The sequence below is a fragment of the Sminthopsis crassicaudata genome, chromosome 1, assembly GCF_048593235.1.
Source record: "Sminthopsis crassicaudata isolate SCR6 chromosome 1, ASM4859323v1, whole genome shotgun sequence".
Taxonomy (NCBI): Eukaryota; Metazoa; Chordata; class Mammalia; order Dasyuromorphia; family Dasyuridae; genus Sminthopsis; species Sminthopsis crassicaudata.
The window spans coordinates 292,943,052-292,960,118 of record NC_133617.1 but is presented as its reverse complement, the minus strand read 5'-3'; the positions used below and the strand labels follow the sequence as shown (position 1 = coordinate 292,960,118).

Here is a 17,067-nt window from a genome sequence, read left to right as displayed (position 1 = left end):
CATTTTTTCCCCCTTGTGGTTTGATTTTTCTTGTACAACATGATAAAAATGGAAATATGTCTAAAAGGATTGCATATATTAACCTATATCAGATTGTTTCTTGTCTTAGGGAAAGGAAGGGAAGGAAAGGAAGAAAAATTTAGAATACAAAGTTTTACAAAAATGATTATCTTTACATATATTTGGAAAAATAAAACTACTATTGAAATAGAAAACTTTAATTCAGTTTCTAGAGAGTATGAATGATGGAACTGGGAATGTAAAAATTGAGAAATAATATATAATAATAAGATAATTAGAGGTACTCAGGTCCAGACTACATAGAACTAGTACAACTAGATTGTACAACTTTCTTGTCTATGATAACCACTTACTGCTTTTTGAGCTTCATGTCATCCATGATTCTCTATAGCCATGGTGAGGTGTGACTTTTCTTATGGCCTCAAATGGCTTCATCTTCTATCTCAAAATATCTCTTTAATTTAGGGGTTTCCTGTTCAGTTTAGTCCTACATAATCCTTAGCTATGTTTCCCAGAAAGACAAATTGAAGGTGAGATACCTGAAGTGAAAAAGCAATGGACTTACTTGCCTGGGCTTCTTTTTCATGGGGTACATTTGCCTGCTCCACGAGCAATGAGCCAACAATAGCCACATACAAAAGTCTACTTTCTCTATGGAGACTTTGATATCTCCAATCAGTCAGCAACTTTATTCTCTTTCAGGAATTAGAACTTGGCTTTCATACCCCTATATGTACTTAATGCATTAAATCATGTAGTATTCTATCTCACAGTTACTCCTTTCTGTGTCATTTCCACTTTGTAATTCAATCATTTCAGTCATATTCAACTCTGCAAGACCTTACTTAAGAGTTTTCTTGGCAAGGATACTAAAATGGTTTACCATTTCCTTCTTCAGCTCATTTTGCAGAAAAGGAAACTGAGGTAAATGGGATTAAGTGACTTGCTCAGGGTCACACAAGTAGTAAGTGTCTGAATGCAGATATTTTTTGTCTTCCTAACTTCAGACTGGCACTCTATTCACTATACCACTTAATCCCTTCATCTCTACTTACCAGTCTATAAATTCCAGAGGCCATATTTTATTTAGATTTTGTACATCCCCACACCTAACATAGTGCTTTTTATAGAGTGTTTATTCAATATTTTTTTTTTAATGAAACATAGTTGAACGTTTCTAAGTAGTTTGTGAATGAGGATATGATTTAGACTGCAGAACATCTGCTTGTGTTCTAAATGGGGTAAAAAGGAGAAGAGATATATAGCTTTCACTTTTTCAATGTTTAAATCTTCATAAATACAAATTAACTCATTGATATTACATAAATATGAAGGAATACTGCTAGACAAATTCTGTTAATGATACAATCACATCTAGAATAGCATTTTTCACTTACTATGTTGGTTATAACACATTGATAATTTTAAAAACAAAAACCATAAAGTCTAATATATTCTTTTCACAAGTAATTTTTATTTCTATAGATTTACTCTTACCTATATTTACAAGGACTATGTTATAATTCTGAAACAAATTTACAAGCATGAACCAAATGAGAAATGAAAAAGAACGAGAATCACTAAACTGAGTACACTGAAACAATAGTGTGTCCAAACAAACTGCAAATATTAATGAAGCCTCCTAATTCTAAATCATACCCATGAAAACCTGGCCCAACAGCAATCACTGTTAATAATCTTGACCACTATACCTTTTGCCTATTTTAAAACTTAAATAACATTAAAAGTCAATTTAAAGAATCTTTAAGTTTCTAAACTGAAACACTCAAGCGTAATTAGTATATATACAGACTATACTGGAATTTGATCAAGGATGTACACACTCTTTTAAAGATTATACCTACCCTAGACTTCTTTTAGTGATACTTCAAATACATATATGAGTGTGCTGACAAGTGTCACATATATGCCCATGTACATATGCAAATAGTGAGAATGCAATAATTTACCTTAGAGTCCTGACCACATTACTCTTAAGCTACCTACAAACTGTTAAATGGCTTCTAACATTTCCACTCCTCAACTGAAGTATGTGGATTCCTACATGTCAGAGGTTCAAGAACAGAATTTTGAGCAGATAAGGCCTAAAACAATGAAAAATACTCTTTTTTTTTTTTTTTTAAATAGACCTTAGTAAGTTTTATGTATGGGGTGGGGGAGAATGTGGGTATGTATTAACCAAGTTCTATTCAAAACATTTTTCATAGTTTGGCCTTAAGAAGCCCAAGCTGCCAGCTGTTTTATGTCATCTTCATCTTCTTTTCTCCTGGAAGATGCTATAGTTTAAAAAAAAAAAAATTTAAATCAGTGATTGATAAACTGCTGCAAGATCAAAAAAAAAAAAAAAGCCACAAAAAAAAAAATTTAAGTACCTATGTTCAAAAAAAGCTTATTAGTTATTTAGATACTTGTCAATCTTTAAGTAATCTTCAATCTTTTACAATGAATGGAACATGTTTAGTATAGGTAGGATATGGGAAAGATGGTATTTCTCAGGAAACCAATTAATTCCCAAGAGCTTTGCTAGAAGATTACCTGCTCGAGATCGATGTGAAGTAGATGGTACATTTGGCAGCCTACCAGGGTGCAATGGCAGTGAGGTTGAGGGCACATTTGGAAGTCTGATATTTGTCATCTTCTTATTTAATTCCTCCTGCTCCAATTCTTCAAGTTCTGCCATCAGTTCATCCTAAGCCCAAGTGAAACAAAGAATAGCAGATTTGTCTCAAGAAGTGGGTTGGCTCATATACAATAACAGGAACATCTGCTTTCTAAATTGATATGTGAAAATTCAATGAGATAGAATTTTTATTTTAAAAATGTAACTCTTCTTACAACATTGAGCAATAATTAAAATGAATATTTTGGGGTTTTGCAAATTTGATGTGGTTAATCTTATGATACTCCAGTAAACAGCCATTCAAATCATTCATGCTAGAGGAATAGATAAACTCACTAGGTTATGGAAAGAGTTTGCACCTGCCTGCTAATTTGTTCAGTGGACTACTTCTAACCTTCTATTTAGAAGAAACAATTATAGCAGGCCTGCTATTTGCAGAATGGAAAAGTCAAGTCAAGTCCACAAGCATTAGCTATGTGCAAGCAGCTGGGCTAAGTACTAGAGATACAAAGAAAAAAATAGTCTCTGTTCTCAAGGACCTTACAACTTAAAATCACAAAGACAGGTTCAAATCTTGTCTCTGACATAGTAACATGATCAAATTATCTTTCCTCTTTCTTTACTTGAAAAATGGAGTTAATAATGCCTTCCCTGATCATTTCATAAGTTTGCTATAAGGATTTATATGAGGTCTATGAATGTTCCCTATTATCTTCTGAAACTAATGATACATTTATCCTCATCATAATGTATGTAACACAATATTTGTATTCTGGGTGAGTTTGTAGAGCAGGTAGAGCAAAGGATGGTGGTACAAAGTATTATATGTCTAGGAAAAAAATGTTGTTCAACTAGCTATATCTCCAAAGTTGATATAGTTCTAAACATGAACTTCAGCTCAATATAGTTCAGTCTAGAATTTTTTTCTTCTAGTACTGCCCAATGACATAAAGTAATCCTAATGCACTCTGAGAAACAGGGTTAACTCTTAGGTGTATGTTCCTTTAATAAAGGTTTTAGTTGGCCAAGGGATTGTCAGACTTAAATGGACTTCAGACTTGCAGTCTGGGGAAATCTATGGACCCCTTTCAAAATCATGTTTTCAAATGTATAGAATAAAATGCATGAAATTGCAAAGGAAACTAATTATATCAAAATAAAGTTGTTAAATTTTACACAGTAACAGTAAGATTCTGTGATGATCAGCTATGATAGTCTTAGCTCTTCTCAGCAATACAATGATCCAAACAATTCCAATAGACCTTGGGCTATCTACACTGAGAGCAAGAACAATGGAGACTGAATGCAGATCAAAGCATATTATTTTCATCTTCTTTTTGGTTTGGCTTTGTTTCTGCTTTATGTGATTTTTCCCTTTTGTTCTAATTTTTTTGTCCCAATATGACTCATATAGAAATATGTTAAAAATAATTGTACATATATAATCTATATAAGATTACTTGTTGTCATGGGGAGAAGAGAGGTAAGGGAAGGAGAAAAAAATTGGAACTCAATATCTTATAAAAACGAATGTTGAAAACTATCTTTACATGTAATTGGAAAAAATATATACTATTAAAGAAAAGAAATCTATTTTTAAAAATGGTTTCAAAAGCAAGGTCATATGTTTAAGAACCCTACCCTACAATGAGATTATAAGTTTGATCTAAATATATTATCAAGGAATTTCATATCCTTAAGGATGCATAATGTCCTAGATCTAATCCATTTAACCTGATAAAGTAATTCCTTCTGAAATGTCCCTGATCTAATCCAAAACACACTGATTTCAGCAAAAACTTCAAACACATATCTACTTGACTGGTTATTTGAAAAAAAAAAAAAAGTCTTTTGTTTAAAAAGGAATAAGATATAAAATGGTACAGACATTGGTAAAATATTGGAGCCTACATGTTGGTATAGTATTACTGCAAATGGCATATGCATGATGAATAATTTTTTTTTTTTTTTTTTGAGGCTGGAGTTAAGTGACTTGCCCGGGGTCACACAGCTAGGAAGTGTTAAGTGTCAGAGACCAGATTTGAACTCGGGTCCTCCTGAATTCAAGGCTGGTACTCTATCCACTGCACCACCTAGCTGCCCCTAAATGGCATATGGATGAACAACAGACAAGACATGTAAGAAAAAGCAGAAGAGTTACTATTTTTTCTATCAAAACATGTACAGACTCTATATTATCTGTTTCTTTGATTTCCTCTCCCTCCTCTTCATTTCTTGGCTTCTCAGGCTCCCTTCAAGTCTCAGCTAAAGTCGGGCTTCAGCAAGAAGCCTTTCCCAGTCCTTCTTCTTAGTCCTAGAGCCTTCCTTCTAAGACACCTTCAATTTATCCTGGACTTCTGGAGACAGTATAATACACACACACACACACACACACACACACACACACACACACACACATGGCATTGAAGTGTGTGTGTGTGTGTGTGTGTGTGTGTGTGTGTGTGTGTGTGTGTACACAATACACATGTGTATTTGGAACAGAGTAAATGAAATTTTATACTGTAGAGACACTACCATTTCTAATTATCATCTGTGTTTTTATACTAATTAGTTTTAATGAAACATGTTGGTTAATAATGCCATGCCACATTTATTTTGTTTCATAGTCTAAGAAATAACAGCTTAACTCTCCAATTCATGATGATTCTTTAATTTGTGAGTCTCCTCTTTGTAAAGTGACCTAATCTGCATTATGTTTTGCCAAATGTTAAAGTACTCCTTTCCCCTTAATGGAATTACTTAGGTTTCATTCACTAAAAGTCCCTAATTTATTTACATAATCACATCCTGATTTGCCCAGATTTTAAGAGTCAAAAGCTTAATTTGGCTGTTTGCCAAAATATTTTTCCTTTAAATAAAATACTCCCTGAGATTTTTTTTTTCTTTCTTACTTACAAAAATAAATCTACAGAAATATGTTGATTTAACATAGTAAGGCATAAAAGACAAAGATTTTATTTCAGAGTCAATTAATCTGGGTTCATCATCTGCCTCTGACATGTACTGGCTGTGTGGGCAAGCCATGTCACTGAACATGGGCAAGCAAGTCACTTAATTTCACAGTGCCTTAGGAAATTCTCTAAGATTGTAAATTACAAAGCAGGTACTCATCTGCATTAGTAGAAGGAGTTTTTGTATTCAGAGTTCTTTTTACCAATAAAATTCCAAGTCTAGTCCAAAAAAGAAAATTAAAAGTGTGTTGAATTGATAAATAATTTAAATCAGAAATCATTTGCATACTCTGAATGTTGAAAAGGTTTCAGATGATGGAACTTTTGAAGGCATTGACATTTACAATGGATTCAGCTGTAATTTTCATTTTGTTGTGTTACTAACCTCATCAAAATCATCACCAAATCCAACTCGCTGAGAAAATGCTTCTGAGATTTCCTGGGCGATATCCTGCTGTTCTGTAATCTCTTGCATCAGATCATCTATTTTGTTAATGTCCCTGGGGAAATAATTCTTTATTGAAATATTTTGACTTTTCAATTTAAAATTATGAATTTAAACAAAACTCTACATGAAAAAATGAATCCATTTACTCTAAAGTCTTTGATATTTTGATATCTCTCTTGTGGTAAGAGCATATAAATAATGTTAATTTTTATAAAACCAACTTTTTTAAATATTTGGATTATAAAAGAAAAACTCTGCCTGAACAATAAATCCTCCCAAATGACCTATGCATTTAGGGAATGAGGTCATATAAGGATTTAAGAAAGCAAAAAAAGGAAGCTTTTTATGATAAAGATCAATTTATTTTGTAATTAACACAAGGCAAGAAACCCTTTCTATACTTTGGTTGAAGAGAAAAAGTAGAGAAATTAAATATGAACCTTTTATGGCATATCATCATTTGGGGAATTCAGTTGGTTTTTTTTTGGGGGGAATGGGGTTGAGGATTGTTGCTGTAGGTTACCAAGTACCATTCCACTTAAGTGACATCATGAGTGGCAGTTCTGGTAGTCACTACCACAAGTAGTCACAGACAAGATAATGATCACTCAGTTACCTTGATTAATTGTATAGGCCTCTTAGTAGTCATTATGCCACTGGTAAGTTTACTACGGATGCTAAAGAGGCTAGCTTTGGATCTATGACCTTGAGATCTGATGATCGCTGAATGATCTCAGCATTCATAATACATTCTATAGATGCATCAGGACACATAATATGGTAAGAGCTTTCTAGTCTCTAGCTCCCCTACAAGGGACTTGACAACCTGAAGTCTGACAATTATCTAAATGCTATGGCTACCAAATTAATTCTACATAACCTTAGATGTAAATCACGACTTGGCAAACCTGAGTAGGTCTAAGGATTTTTTAAATCAATTAATTAAATATTAAAGGGAAATTATTATTCTTCTCATCTCAAAGTTATAAAATGTTTGGGCATAACCATGTGAGCATGGGAGAAGGAGGCAGGAAGGGGACAATATTTGACTCAAGAGATAAATTAAAATATAGAGGGCAAAGTAGGGCAATACTAAATTTGGACATTGTCAGGGAAGGAATGGAAGTTAGCTGTTGTCTGTAATTGCATATTTAGCTTCTAATTATAGTATCTATTTTAGAATAAAGCATGCACTAATGTCATTAGAGGATTCTGACTTTGATAAATAAATAGAATGTTTTCTCCATGATTGCCAAAATTGCAAGTCAAACTGATTGTTAAAGAAATTATCATGTCTAATCATAGGCAGATCCCAGTCTTCCCTTTTCTCTCCCCTTCTACTTTGTGGTACCAGAAGTATCTTTTCTAAGGTAACCCATACTCTGGACTCTCTCTAGCTCTCTTCTCCATCAAAATATGCTCTGAAAAAAAGGGTATCATTCATATATATCCTAGTATGAAGTTAAATGTGTGTGTTTCTTCTTTCAATATTTAGATGTTAAAGTTTATCTGTAATTACAAAATGTTTCTCTCCCCACTTCCCATTGCTCCAAGTAATTTCTTTTAGCAAAAAGGTGGAGGAAAATCAAATTGTAAAATATTCCTGGTCTCTGAAATAATGCCATACATTTGGCAACTTTCTAACCCATTGAGGCATAATGGGAGCTCTGAAATCTATTTCCCTCCTTCTAATAGAGTATTTAATTCAGGATATACTGCATTGGGTTTATTGGAAAATATGCCAGATCACCTCAGCACAGAAGTAATCCATTCTGCTTAAAGTTAGCCACTTGTTCCTCCCTAAGAATAATTTCCAGAGGAAGGAATTCTGGCTGGGAAAGAAATTCAAAACCACTCACATATTTTCATGAACTGCTTTCATAGCTTTTGCAGCAAAACCCATGTTCCTCAACACTTCTGTGTTGGTATGGGAATTTTCCAGGGCTTCTCTCTGGAACTCAATGGTGGAAAGTGTGCCATCAATCTGAGTTAAGTGTTTCTCAAACCTCTTCTTTCTCTTTAGTGCCTGTAATGCCGCTAGGTAAATAAGAAGTCAAGTTTAGAAAGCCAGAGGTGGATTTATCCATTCAAGAACTATGGATTGAGTGCTTACCCCGTGCTTATCATGGTGGATTCAATAACCAGAGTATGAAGACTTTTAGTGGAAAAAAAAACCTGAATTTTTTCACCATAACTTCTATTTCAAAGGGGAAGGGATTAGAATTGTTGATATACTGAGATATGGGAGCCTCAGATAAGGAAATTCAATCTATCAGTGCAAGTCAGGACTCTCCAATATAGGAAACTAAGGTGATGTGACCCACCCAGGATCACAGTCACTGTGTCAAATGCAGGACTGGAGTCATGTCTCTGGTTTTGAGACTGGATCTCTATCTACTATGGCTCTCACAGTATTCCTCCATTTCACAAAACTATAGATTTAAAGTTGGAAAGTGCCTTAGAGGTCATCTAGTGTAATTCAGTAATTTTACAGATAAGGAAATTGAGGTTCAAAGAGGTTAATGACTCATCCCAAATAGCACAAGTAGTAAATGCTATTGCTGAGGTTGAAACCCAGCACTCTTTGCACCACACCATGCTTCCTCTTAGTCCCTGCCTTCATTCATTTATTCTTGCAAAGAACTTGCAAATAAAAAAGTGAGGGAGCAAGTCTTTTTTTCTATAAAAGATCCAATGGAAAAGATACTTCATAGCTCATAGACTTTATCTTGGTTCCATTAATATGCAAATTCCCTCTACAAATGCATATCACAACCCTCCTTTGCCTTAGTAGACCATCTTTCTTGAGTTGCTAAAACCAAAAAAAGGTTATCACCTGATAGCCAATATTAGCTTCTCTGAAATTAGCTAGATTAGTATTTAGACAACAGACAAGCTTATAAACTTGGAATCTGTAGATTCAAATGATAGGGGTTGAAGTCCCTTTAAAATTCGTTTCTGATTTCCCAACCCCCATGGCTGAATATCTGGGCCCAGCCCCCATTGGATCTGAGCTGGCTTGGGTTTTCTCAGCCCCCACAAACAGTTTCTTCCTTATCTGAAAAGCGGCCACCTCTGGCCCTGGCATCTTTCTAACTGAGCTTTACTTCCAAATTCCTACAATAAATCTTTTATTTATCAATCTAGGTTTTCGGGCCTGTAAATTCATTTACAGGGGACACTGCGCCTCATGGGATCTTTGCACCGACAAACGGGGTTCCCCCTTTCCTTTCCCTCATCAGACTTAGCTTAGATGAGCCAAATAAAAGCATTTTGTTCTTTTTTGTTGTTATTATTGAGAGGATTTTCTTCATTAGGACTTCCCTAACTCAAGAAAATCAGTCTTGATTTTTTTTAAGCCTTTATGATTTAACTGGATATATCCAAAACTACAAATACAGAGAAGGATCAAAGGATCATAAGTTTAAAGTCATAAGGATCCTTAGTGGCCATGAAGTTCAACCCTTTTCTTTTACACATGCAGAGATTGAAGCACAGTAAGACTAAGTGCCTTTAGTCTCATACCTTATCCAGGGTCACAATCTCTTGGGCAAAATTTGAGTCTAAGTATTTTGGATTTCAAGTGCAAGATCCTATCTCCTACTTACTACTATAATAATGATAGGATATAATATATATCAGTATAATCATAGAACATAATAACAATAGGGGCAGCTAGATGATACATTGGATAAAGCACCAGCCCTGAAGTCAGGAGAACCTGAGTTCAAATCTGACCTCAGACACTTAACACTTCCTAGCTGTGTGACCCTAGGCCAGTCACTTAACCCTAATTGACTCAAGGGAAAAAAAAACAAAAAAAAACCATAATAACAATAGCATTTATATAATATTTGTTTAAGGTTTACAAAGTTCTTTCCAACTAATATCCTATTTTATCCTCACAACAACCCTGGGAGTTGGGTGCTATTGTTATTATTCCCATTTTATAGATGACAAAACTGAGGCAGACAGCAATTAAAATTTGCCCAAGATCATAGAGTTAGTAAGGATCTGAAAATTCAGGACTTTCTGGCTTCAAACCCAGTTTTCTCTCCACTGTGCCACCTTGGTGCTGTCACAAAAAGGACACTTAGAGCAGCACCTGACCCATCAATTACAGCAATAGCTGACACAAACTGAAATGGGGAGAGCTACAGCTAGGGATGGTCAATGGTCCTAGAAGAGGTGAAGGTCGTGCATTATTACACCATGTTCTTGCTCTCTCCCAAATTATTATTCCAGAAAAAAAAAAAACCAACAATAACAATTAGGAAATGCTGAGAAAATTCAAATACTTTGTAGAGATTTGTGGGATTTACCCTGGAACAATTGTTCTTTTATCTCTGATGTCAGGCACAAGACTCCAATTAAATGAGCTGGATTAGAAAATATAAGTTGCTAACATGGAAGATTCCAGGCAAAGAAGTTTCCAGAAAATTGAGAAGTCAGGAGAAAAAGACATTTCCAAAGCAAAAATAGCTTGTTGCAAGAAAATTTAGGTCACCAAAATCAGAGGTTTTTAAGATTATCACATTGAGATCAACTATGAATAGACTTGGTTCTTCTCAGCGGTTCAGTGATGATCCTAGGCAATTCCAATAAACTTTGGATGGAAAAGACCATCCGCATCCAGAAAGAGAACTATGGAGACTGAATGTAGATCAACACATACTATTTTAACCTTTTTTTTTTCTTGTGGTTTTTTTCCCTTCGCATTTTGATTTTTCTCTCCCAACATGAAACATGTAAAAAATGAAAGTACATGTATAATAAAAAATTGTTCTTACATGTAACTGGGAAAAATAAAAATAACAAAACATTGAGCTTAAAAAAAATTACCTCATTGACTTAGGTAAGAAATATAGATATTGTATTAAAAACAAAAGGAAAAGATACATTCTTTTCTCCCCCCCCAAAAAAAAAAAAAATTCTTTCTAGGAGGTATTCTAGATTCCATTCAGACAAAATCCAGACCTAGATCTTTTATGTATTTGTAAACAATAATATATTGATCCAAGATTCTAGAACAGATATTAAAAAGGATAAATATAAATATATAAATATTGAGCATATTTATATAAATAAAAATCAGAAAATGGATACATAGAATCACATGATTTTAGTATTATAAAGGACCTTAGAAGTCATCTATTTATCTAGCTTAACCTTCCACCCCTTCAAGAATTTCCTCTGCAGTATCTAAAAGATGATCATTTATCCTTTGATTGAAACTAATAAGAATCCACATAATAAAGATGGAACGAGAAGCCTGTAAGAAAACTTAAGAGGTTGAAAAAGTCTATCTTCAAAGGTGCTCCTTTTCTCTTTTTACCCTTTCTTCCTTCCACTTCCTCAAAACCCTAAAGCTGAGTCCTCACTCTTCTGGAACTTCCATCATTCCGCTCTCTTGAGATCTGCTCTCCCCAATAATGAATGTCCCATGTCCTTTTGTACCCCCTTTGCCCTATCAAAATTTAATGGTATTGTATACCATTCCCTCTAGACCTTGTTTTTGCCAATTTTAGTCACGTTATTTACTCTTCAGTCTCATTTTCCTCATCTGTAATAAAACCTACTCACTTTATTAATTTGCTGGGAGGATCAAATGAAATACATATGTATATAATGTACTATATAAATGTTAGCTATTATGTAATACTTATATTTTAACAACAGGCTATAAACTAAAACTAATCAAATCAGTAGTTCAAAGATTTTAAGCAAAGGAAAAAAGCCAATAGGAGAAATATTCTGAGACAAGTAAGTCTTTTCCAGAATTCTTTATATCAGATTACACAAAAGCCCAAGGTAAACATCTCCATAAACAAGAAACTGTCTCTGATCTATCTAAAACAAAATGCAATTTGGAAACTTTGAGATTTCCCTGTGTGGCACAAAAAACAAACAAACAAACAAACAAAAAACAACTGACAACTTAAGATGGAAAGCCAGTAATATAAACTAAATTGTGGCTTCATAAATTATAATATTCTGTAAATCTATTCTTCTATAAATAGAATACTAATACTTATGAGTGAATCTAGAAAACAGAACTATATTAAGAGCATGTCAGTTTATATTTATTACCCTCTAGTAGAGAGAGTAATATTTTGATTTACTGCAAAGATAGACTGTAGTGAAATTTCTGGTGCTTGAATGAGCTTAAAATCTTTTAATTTCCCATTTTTCATAAATTTGCCATAGAACCTTTTGGCTATTAATTAAATTTTCATATTTGTACCTTTGATATTTTGTGTCATGTGATATTCAGCAGTAATGGCATTGCAGTAAAAATACAGTAGAACTTATCTATAAGCTTCCTTCCTTTAAGCTTAACAGAAAAGCAGCACTTCACAGCAGCAGTTATTTAGAAAAGAAATTCAATATCTGTGTCAAACACCAGGTGGTGCTCTCTTTGAGTTTGTAACTGCTGACCCACAGTCCTAAATCTACAGTAACAGGTTCTTGCTGCCTCAGTTCTTCATGACAAAGAAATCAAACATCTCAAAAGCAACTGGAGGAAACAAGGAATTCCAAGAGGCCCAGGTGAAGAGGAAGAGAGCCTTAGAAAGATAGAGCACAACTAGTAAAAATTCATAAAACAGAAAAAAAAAGAGCGAATTTTTGAAAGATAGTGAAATAAGACAGGAAACACTGGGTTCTCCAAATTTCTCCAACAAATAAGATAAAATATCACCTCAAATTAAATTTGATGTAGTAGAAATAATGAAAACTTTCGGTAAACTATTCATACTCTTTGACCCAGCAATACTACTATTATGTCTATATCCCAAGAAAACACTTAAAAAGGAGTAAAGGACCTACTGTACAAAAATATTGATAACAGTGCTTTTCATGGTGGCAAATTTTGGAAATTGGGGGGATGCACCTCAATTGGGGAATGGCTAAACAAGCTATGGTTGATGAATATAATGCAATACTATTGTACAATAAGAAATGCTGAATAGGCTGACTTCAGACAAATCTAAAAAACTTGTATGAACTGATGCTAAGTGAAATGAGCAGAACCAGGAAGATATTGTGCATATCAGCATAACCATAATAGCAGAAATATAGTGTGATGATCAACTGTGATTGACCTCACTCTTCTCAGAAACACAAGGATTCAAGACAAGTGCAAAGGACTTAAATCAGGTTTAAAAAAAAACAAAAAACTAATGGACTCTGAATATAGATTAAAGCATATTTTTCCACTTTATTCTTTATTGTGACTTTCCTCTTCCTTTATCTGTTTCTCTTTTTTCCCCCACAATTGTGAGTAATATGGAACTATTTGTACATGACAGCATATGCATAAACTAAATCGAAATGCTTACCATTTTCAGAAGAAGGAAAGGGAGGAAGGGGAAAAAACTTAGAACTCAAAATCTTGTAAAAATGAATACTAAAAATTTTCTTGACAATGCGGGAAAACATAAAATACTATTAAAGAAAAAAAAGTTGGGATAAAATAGTTGTCTTCCTAAGACAATTTGGGAGAACCTTAGGAAGTTTGGACCAAGTGAAGTCCAAATACTTTCAGGAGACTATACCAAATCAACAAACAGGAAGGGGAGCAGCTGGGTCAGGAGGCAGTCTCAGCTTCAGAACTTTTACCTTATAGACTATGGGGATTGGACAGCTGAGTAAGGGCAGATTGAAGGACCCTCTGCTGTTGTGAGATGCCAGGCCCATTTGTACTAACAGGATATAGTCTTGGACTGTAGGTGAGAAGGAGCAAGCACATGTAGAAGAGGAAAGAGGACCCTGCCAGAGAAGAACAGAATCTCTAATTTTGATTCCAGGGCAGAAGAGAGAGCTGAAATTTTCAGTCATAACAGAGACTATAGCAACCAAATGTGTTTATGGTGATAGCATAATTGGAAACCCTACCAATGGTTCCATTCTTAGTATGATAGTATAATATTAATTTCTCTCAGTCCTTAGTGTCTCTTGATTGTCTCCCAATCCCCTCCAGTCATCTCTCATCTTTACCTAATTATTCCCCAATTGCTTCCTCCAATAAGAAATCAGTACTTTCTTTCAACCTATTTTTCATTTCCTGAAAACTATGTTAACAGACAAAAAGTTCTGAGTTCTTGTCCAAGAGGTTTGAACCCAGAAGTTTGTTTTGAAAACTACATGCATTGTTAAAGAAATCTTTTGTCTGAATGATACTTGGTTTTTTATTTCAGTGAGCACTTCTCCCTCCTCCCCCTCAAAAAAAATTCTGGCATAATTTATCAGAGAAAATGCAAAGGTATATTTTAATGTCCAGTATAACAGAAGTACTAAGTACTTCTTATGTCATAACATAAACAGGAACTCACTTTGATACATCAAAGGATCTATGGATAACATAGGCACTCCCTCCATTGGTGCAGATCGCCATCTCTCCTTGCCTTCTCATATTGTACAATTCTTTTTTTTTTTTTCTCATTTGGTTTTCAAAAATATTTTATTATTTTTCCAATTACATGTAAAGATGGTTTTCAATATTCATTTTTCTAAGATTTTGAGTTCTGAATTTTTTCTCCTTCTCTTCCCCCTCACTATGCTAGCAAGAAATCTCATATAGATTATACATGTACATTCATTTTTAACATATTTCCTGAGTCTTGTTGGGAAATAAAAATAAGAACAAAAAAGAAAAATCACAAGAAAGAAAAAAAAACTTTTTTAGTGTATTTAAACCACATTCAGTCTCCATAGTTCTTTGTCTGAATGCAGATGAAACTTTCCATTCAAAGGTTATTGGAATTGCCTTGGATCACTATAATAATAATGGGCACTTAATAAATCACTGAATTAATAAAAAGCACTGTCACTAAAAGGTACAGAATAAAATGTGTACTATAAATGAGGTATGGAATATAGTGCCACCCAGAGTCAAAGGCCAGAATGATGAGAATAGAAGATTGGGAAGATACACTTGTGGGCAACAACAATAAATGACATTTATAGTCATATACAAGGAGGCTTGAGAAAATAGAATCACAGTTGCATAGAAGCAAAAGTAGAATATGAATACATGTTTCTTTATCTGAACCAATACAAGTTTAAATGTTATAATGAATTCAGTCAATCAACCAACTAATAATCATTAAGTTTCCACTATATGTTAGGCTCTGTACTAAATGCCAGGGTTACAAAAACAAAAGCAAAGCAGTCCTTGCACTCATTATAAGTACTCATTATAAGTACACCCTTATAAGTATATGTATAAGGAAATATAAACAATGCATTTTAAAAAGCAGATATTAATCTTGGAGAGGAAAGCACTAGTAGCTGGGTAGACTAGAAAGTGGAATAAGGTAGAGTTTCAGCTAAGTCTTGAAGGAAATGAGGGTTTTCCTGAGGAACAGTTAAAGAAAAAGAGAACATCACAAATATAGGCACAACCTATATAAAGACATGAAGAAAAATGGCATAATAGATATGAGGAAGCCCAGATTGTGAAGAAATTTCTCTTTTTTAAAGCTTTTTATTTTCAAAATATATGCATAGTTTTAAACATCCACCCTTGCAAAACCTTGTGTTCAAATTTTTTCCCCCTTCCTTCCCTCCTCCCCCTCCCTCAGATGGCAAGTAATCCAATATATGTTAGATATATGTAAATCTTGTATATATATTTCCAAAATTATCATGCCGTACAAGAAAAATCAGATCAAAAAGGAAAAAATGAGGAAATAAAAACAAAAAGCAAGGAAACAACAATAAAAAAGTTAAAATACTATGCTGTGGTCCATACTCAATCCCCCACAATCCTCTCTCTGGTGCAGATGGCTCTTTCCATTACAAGTCCATTAGAACTGGCCTGAATCACCTCACTGTTGAAGAGAGCCACATCCATCAGCACTGATCATCATATAATCTTGTTGTGGCTCTGTAAAATGTTTTGGTTCTACTCATTTCACTTAGCATCAGTGCATATAAGTCTCTCCAGGCCTTTCTGAAATTATCTTGTTAATTGTTTCTTATAGAAAAATAACATTCCATATAACATAACTTGATGGACAGCCACTCAGTTTCTAGTTCCCTTGCCACTACAAAACGGCTGCTACAAACATTTTTGTACCTGTGGGTCCTTTTCCCTTTTTTATTATCTCTTTCTAATACAGACCCAGAAGAGACAATGCTGGATCAATGGGGATTCACAATTTGATAGCCCCTTTGGCATAGTTCCATATTATTCTCCAGAATGGTTGTATCCGTTCACAACTCCACCAACAATATATTAGTGTCCCAGTTTTCCCACATCCCTTCCAACATTCATCATTATCTTTTCCTGTCATCTTAGCCAATATGAAAAGTGTGTGGTGGTATCTCAGAGTTGTCTTAATCTGCATTTCTCTGCTCAATAATGATTGAGAGCATCTTTTCATAGGACTAGAAATGGCTTACATTTGATCCTAGAAGTCAAGGCAGGAGAGAGGATGAAATAGAAATGGGCAATTAACAGTGTTGATTGCTATTTTAAAAGTGGAAAACCCGGGTTCAAATCCTATTATTTTACTACCAATGGTAATGCTAGGCAAGTCACTCATGTTCTAGAGTTTTCTCATCTATAAAATGGCTAAGATCCCTTCAAGCTCTAAATCATCTGAATTACTCTATTTTTAAATAATTAATTGGTGAATTTGTTATTTAGAATGATAGGTGATGGGAGGGGGGAAGAGAAAGAGAGAGACAGAGAAAGAGAAAAAGAAAGAGAGAGAGAGAGAGAGAGAGAGAGAGAGAGAGAGAGAGAGAGAGAGAGAGAGAGAGAGAGAGAGAGAGAGAGAGAGAGAGAGAGAGAGAGGAGAGAGAGGAAGAGGGAGAGGGAGAAGGAGAGGGAGAGGGGAGAGGGAGAGGGGAGGGGCAGAGGGAGAGGGGAGAGGGAGAGAGAAGGGGGAGAGGGAGAGGGGAGAGGGAGAGGGGAGAGGGAGAGAAGAGAGGGAGAGGGAGAGAGGAGAGGGAGAGGGAGAGAGGAGAGGAAGGAA

The 17,067-nt window shown here is 34.5% G+C and overlaps 1 protein-coding gene across 1 annotated transcript in view; it reads right to left on the bottom strand.

The window, feature by feature from the left end:
• Positions 1–1,478: 1,478 nt before the first annotated feature.
• Positions 1,479–17,067, bottom strand: part of CHMP4C (charged multivesicular body protein 4C) — a 30,052-nt gene continuing 14,463 nt past the window's right edge. Inside the window, exons 2-5 of the mRNA XM_074278969.1 lie at positions 7,942–8,119; positions 6,020–6,134; positions 2,578–2,731; positions 1,479–2,318 (exon numbers count right to left, since the gene is read on the bottom strand). Of these exons, the coding sequence (XP_074135070.1) occupies positions 2,257–2,318; positions 2,578–2,731; positions 6,020–6,134; positions 7,942–8,119 (509 nt within the window). The 3' untranslated portion in view covers positions 1,479–2,256. The remainder of the gene's footprint in view (positions 2,319–2,577; positions 2,732–6,019; positions 6,135–7,941; positions 8,120–17,067) is intronic.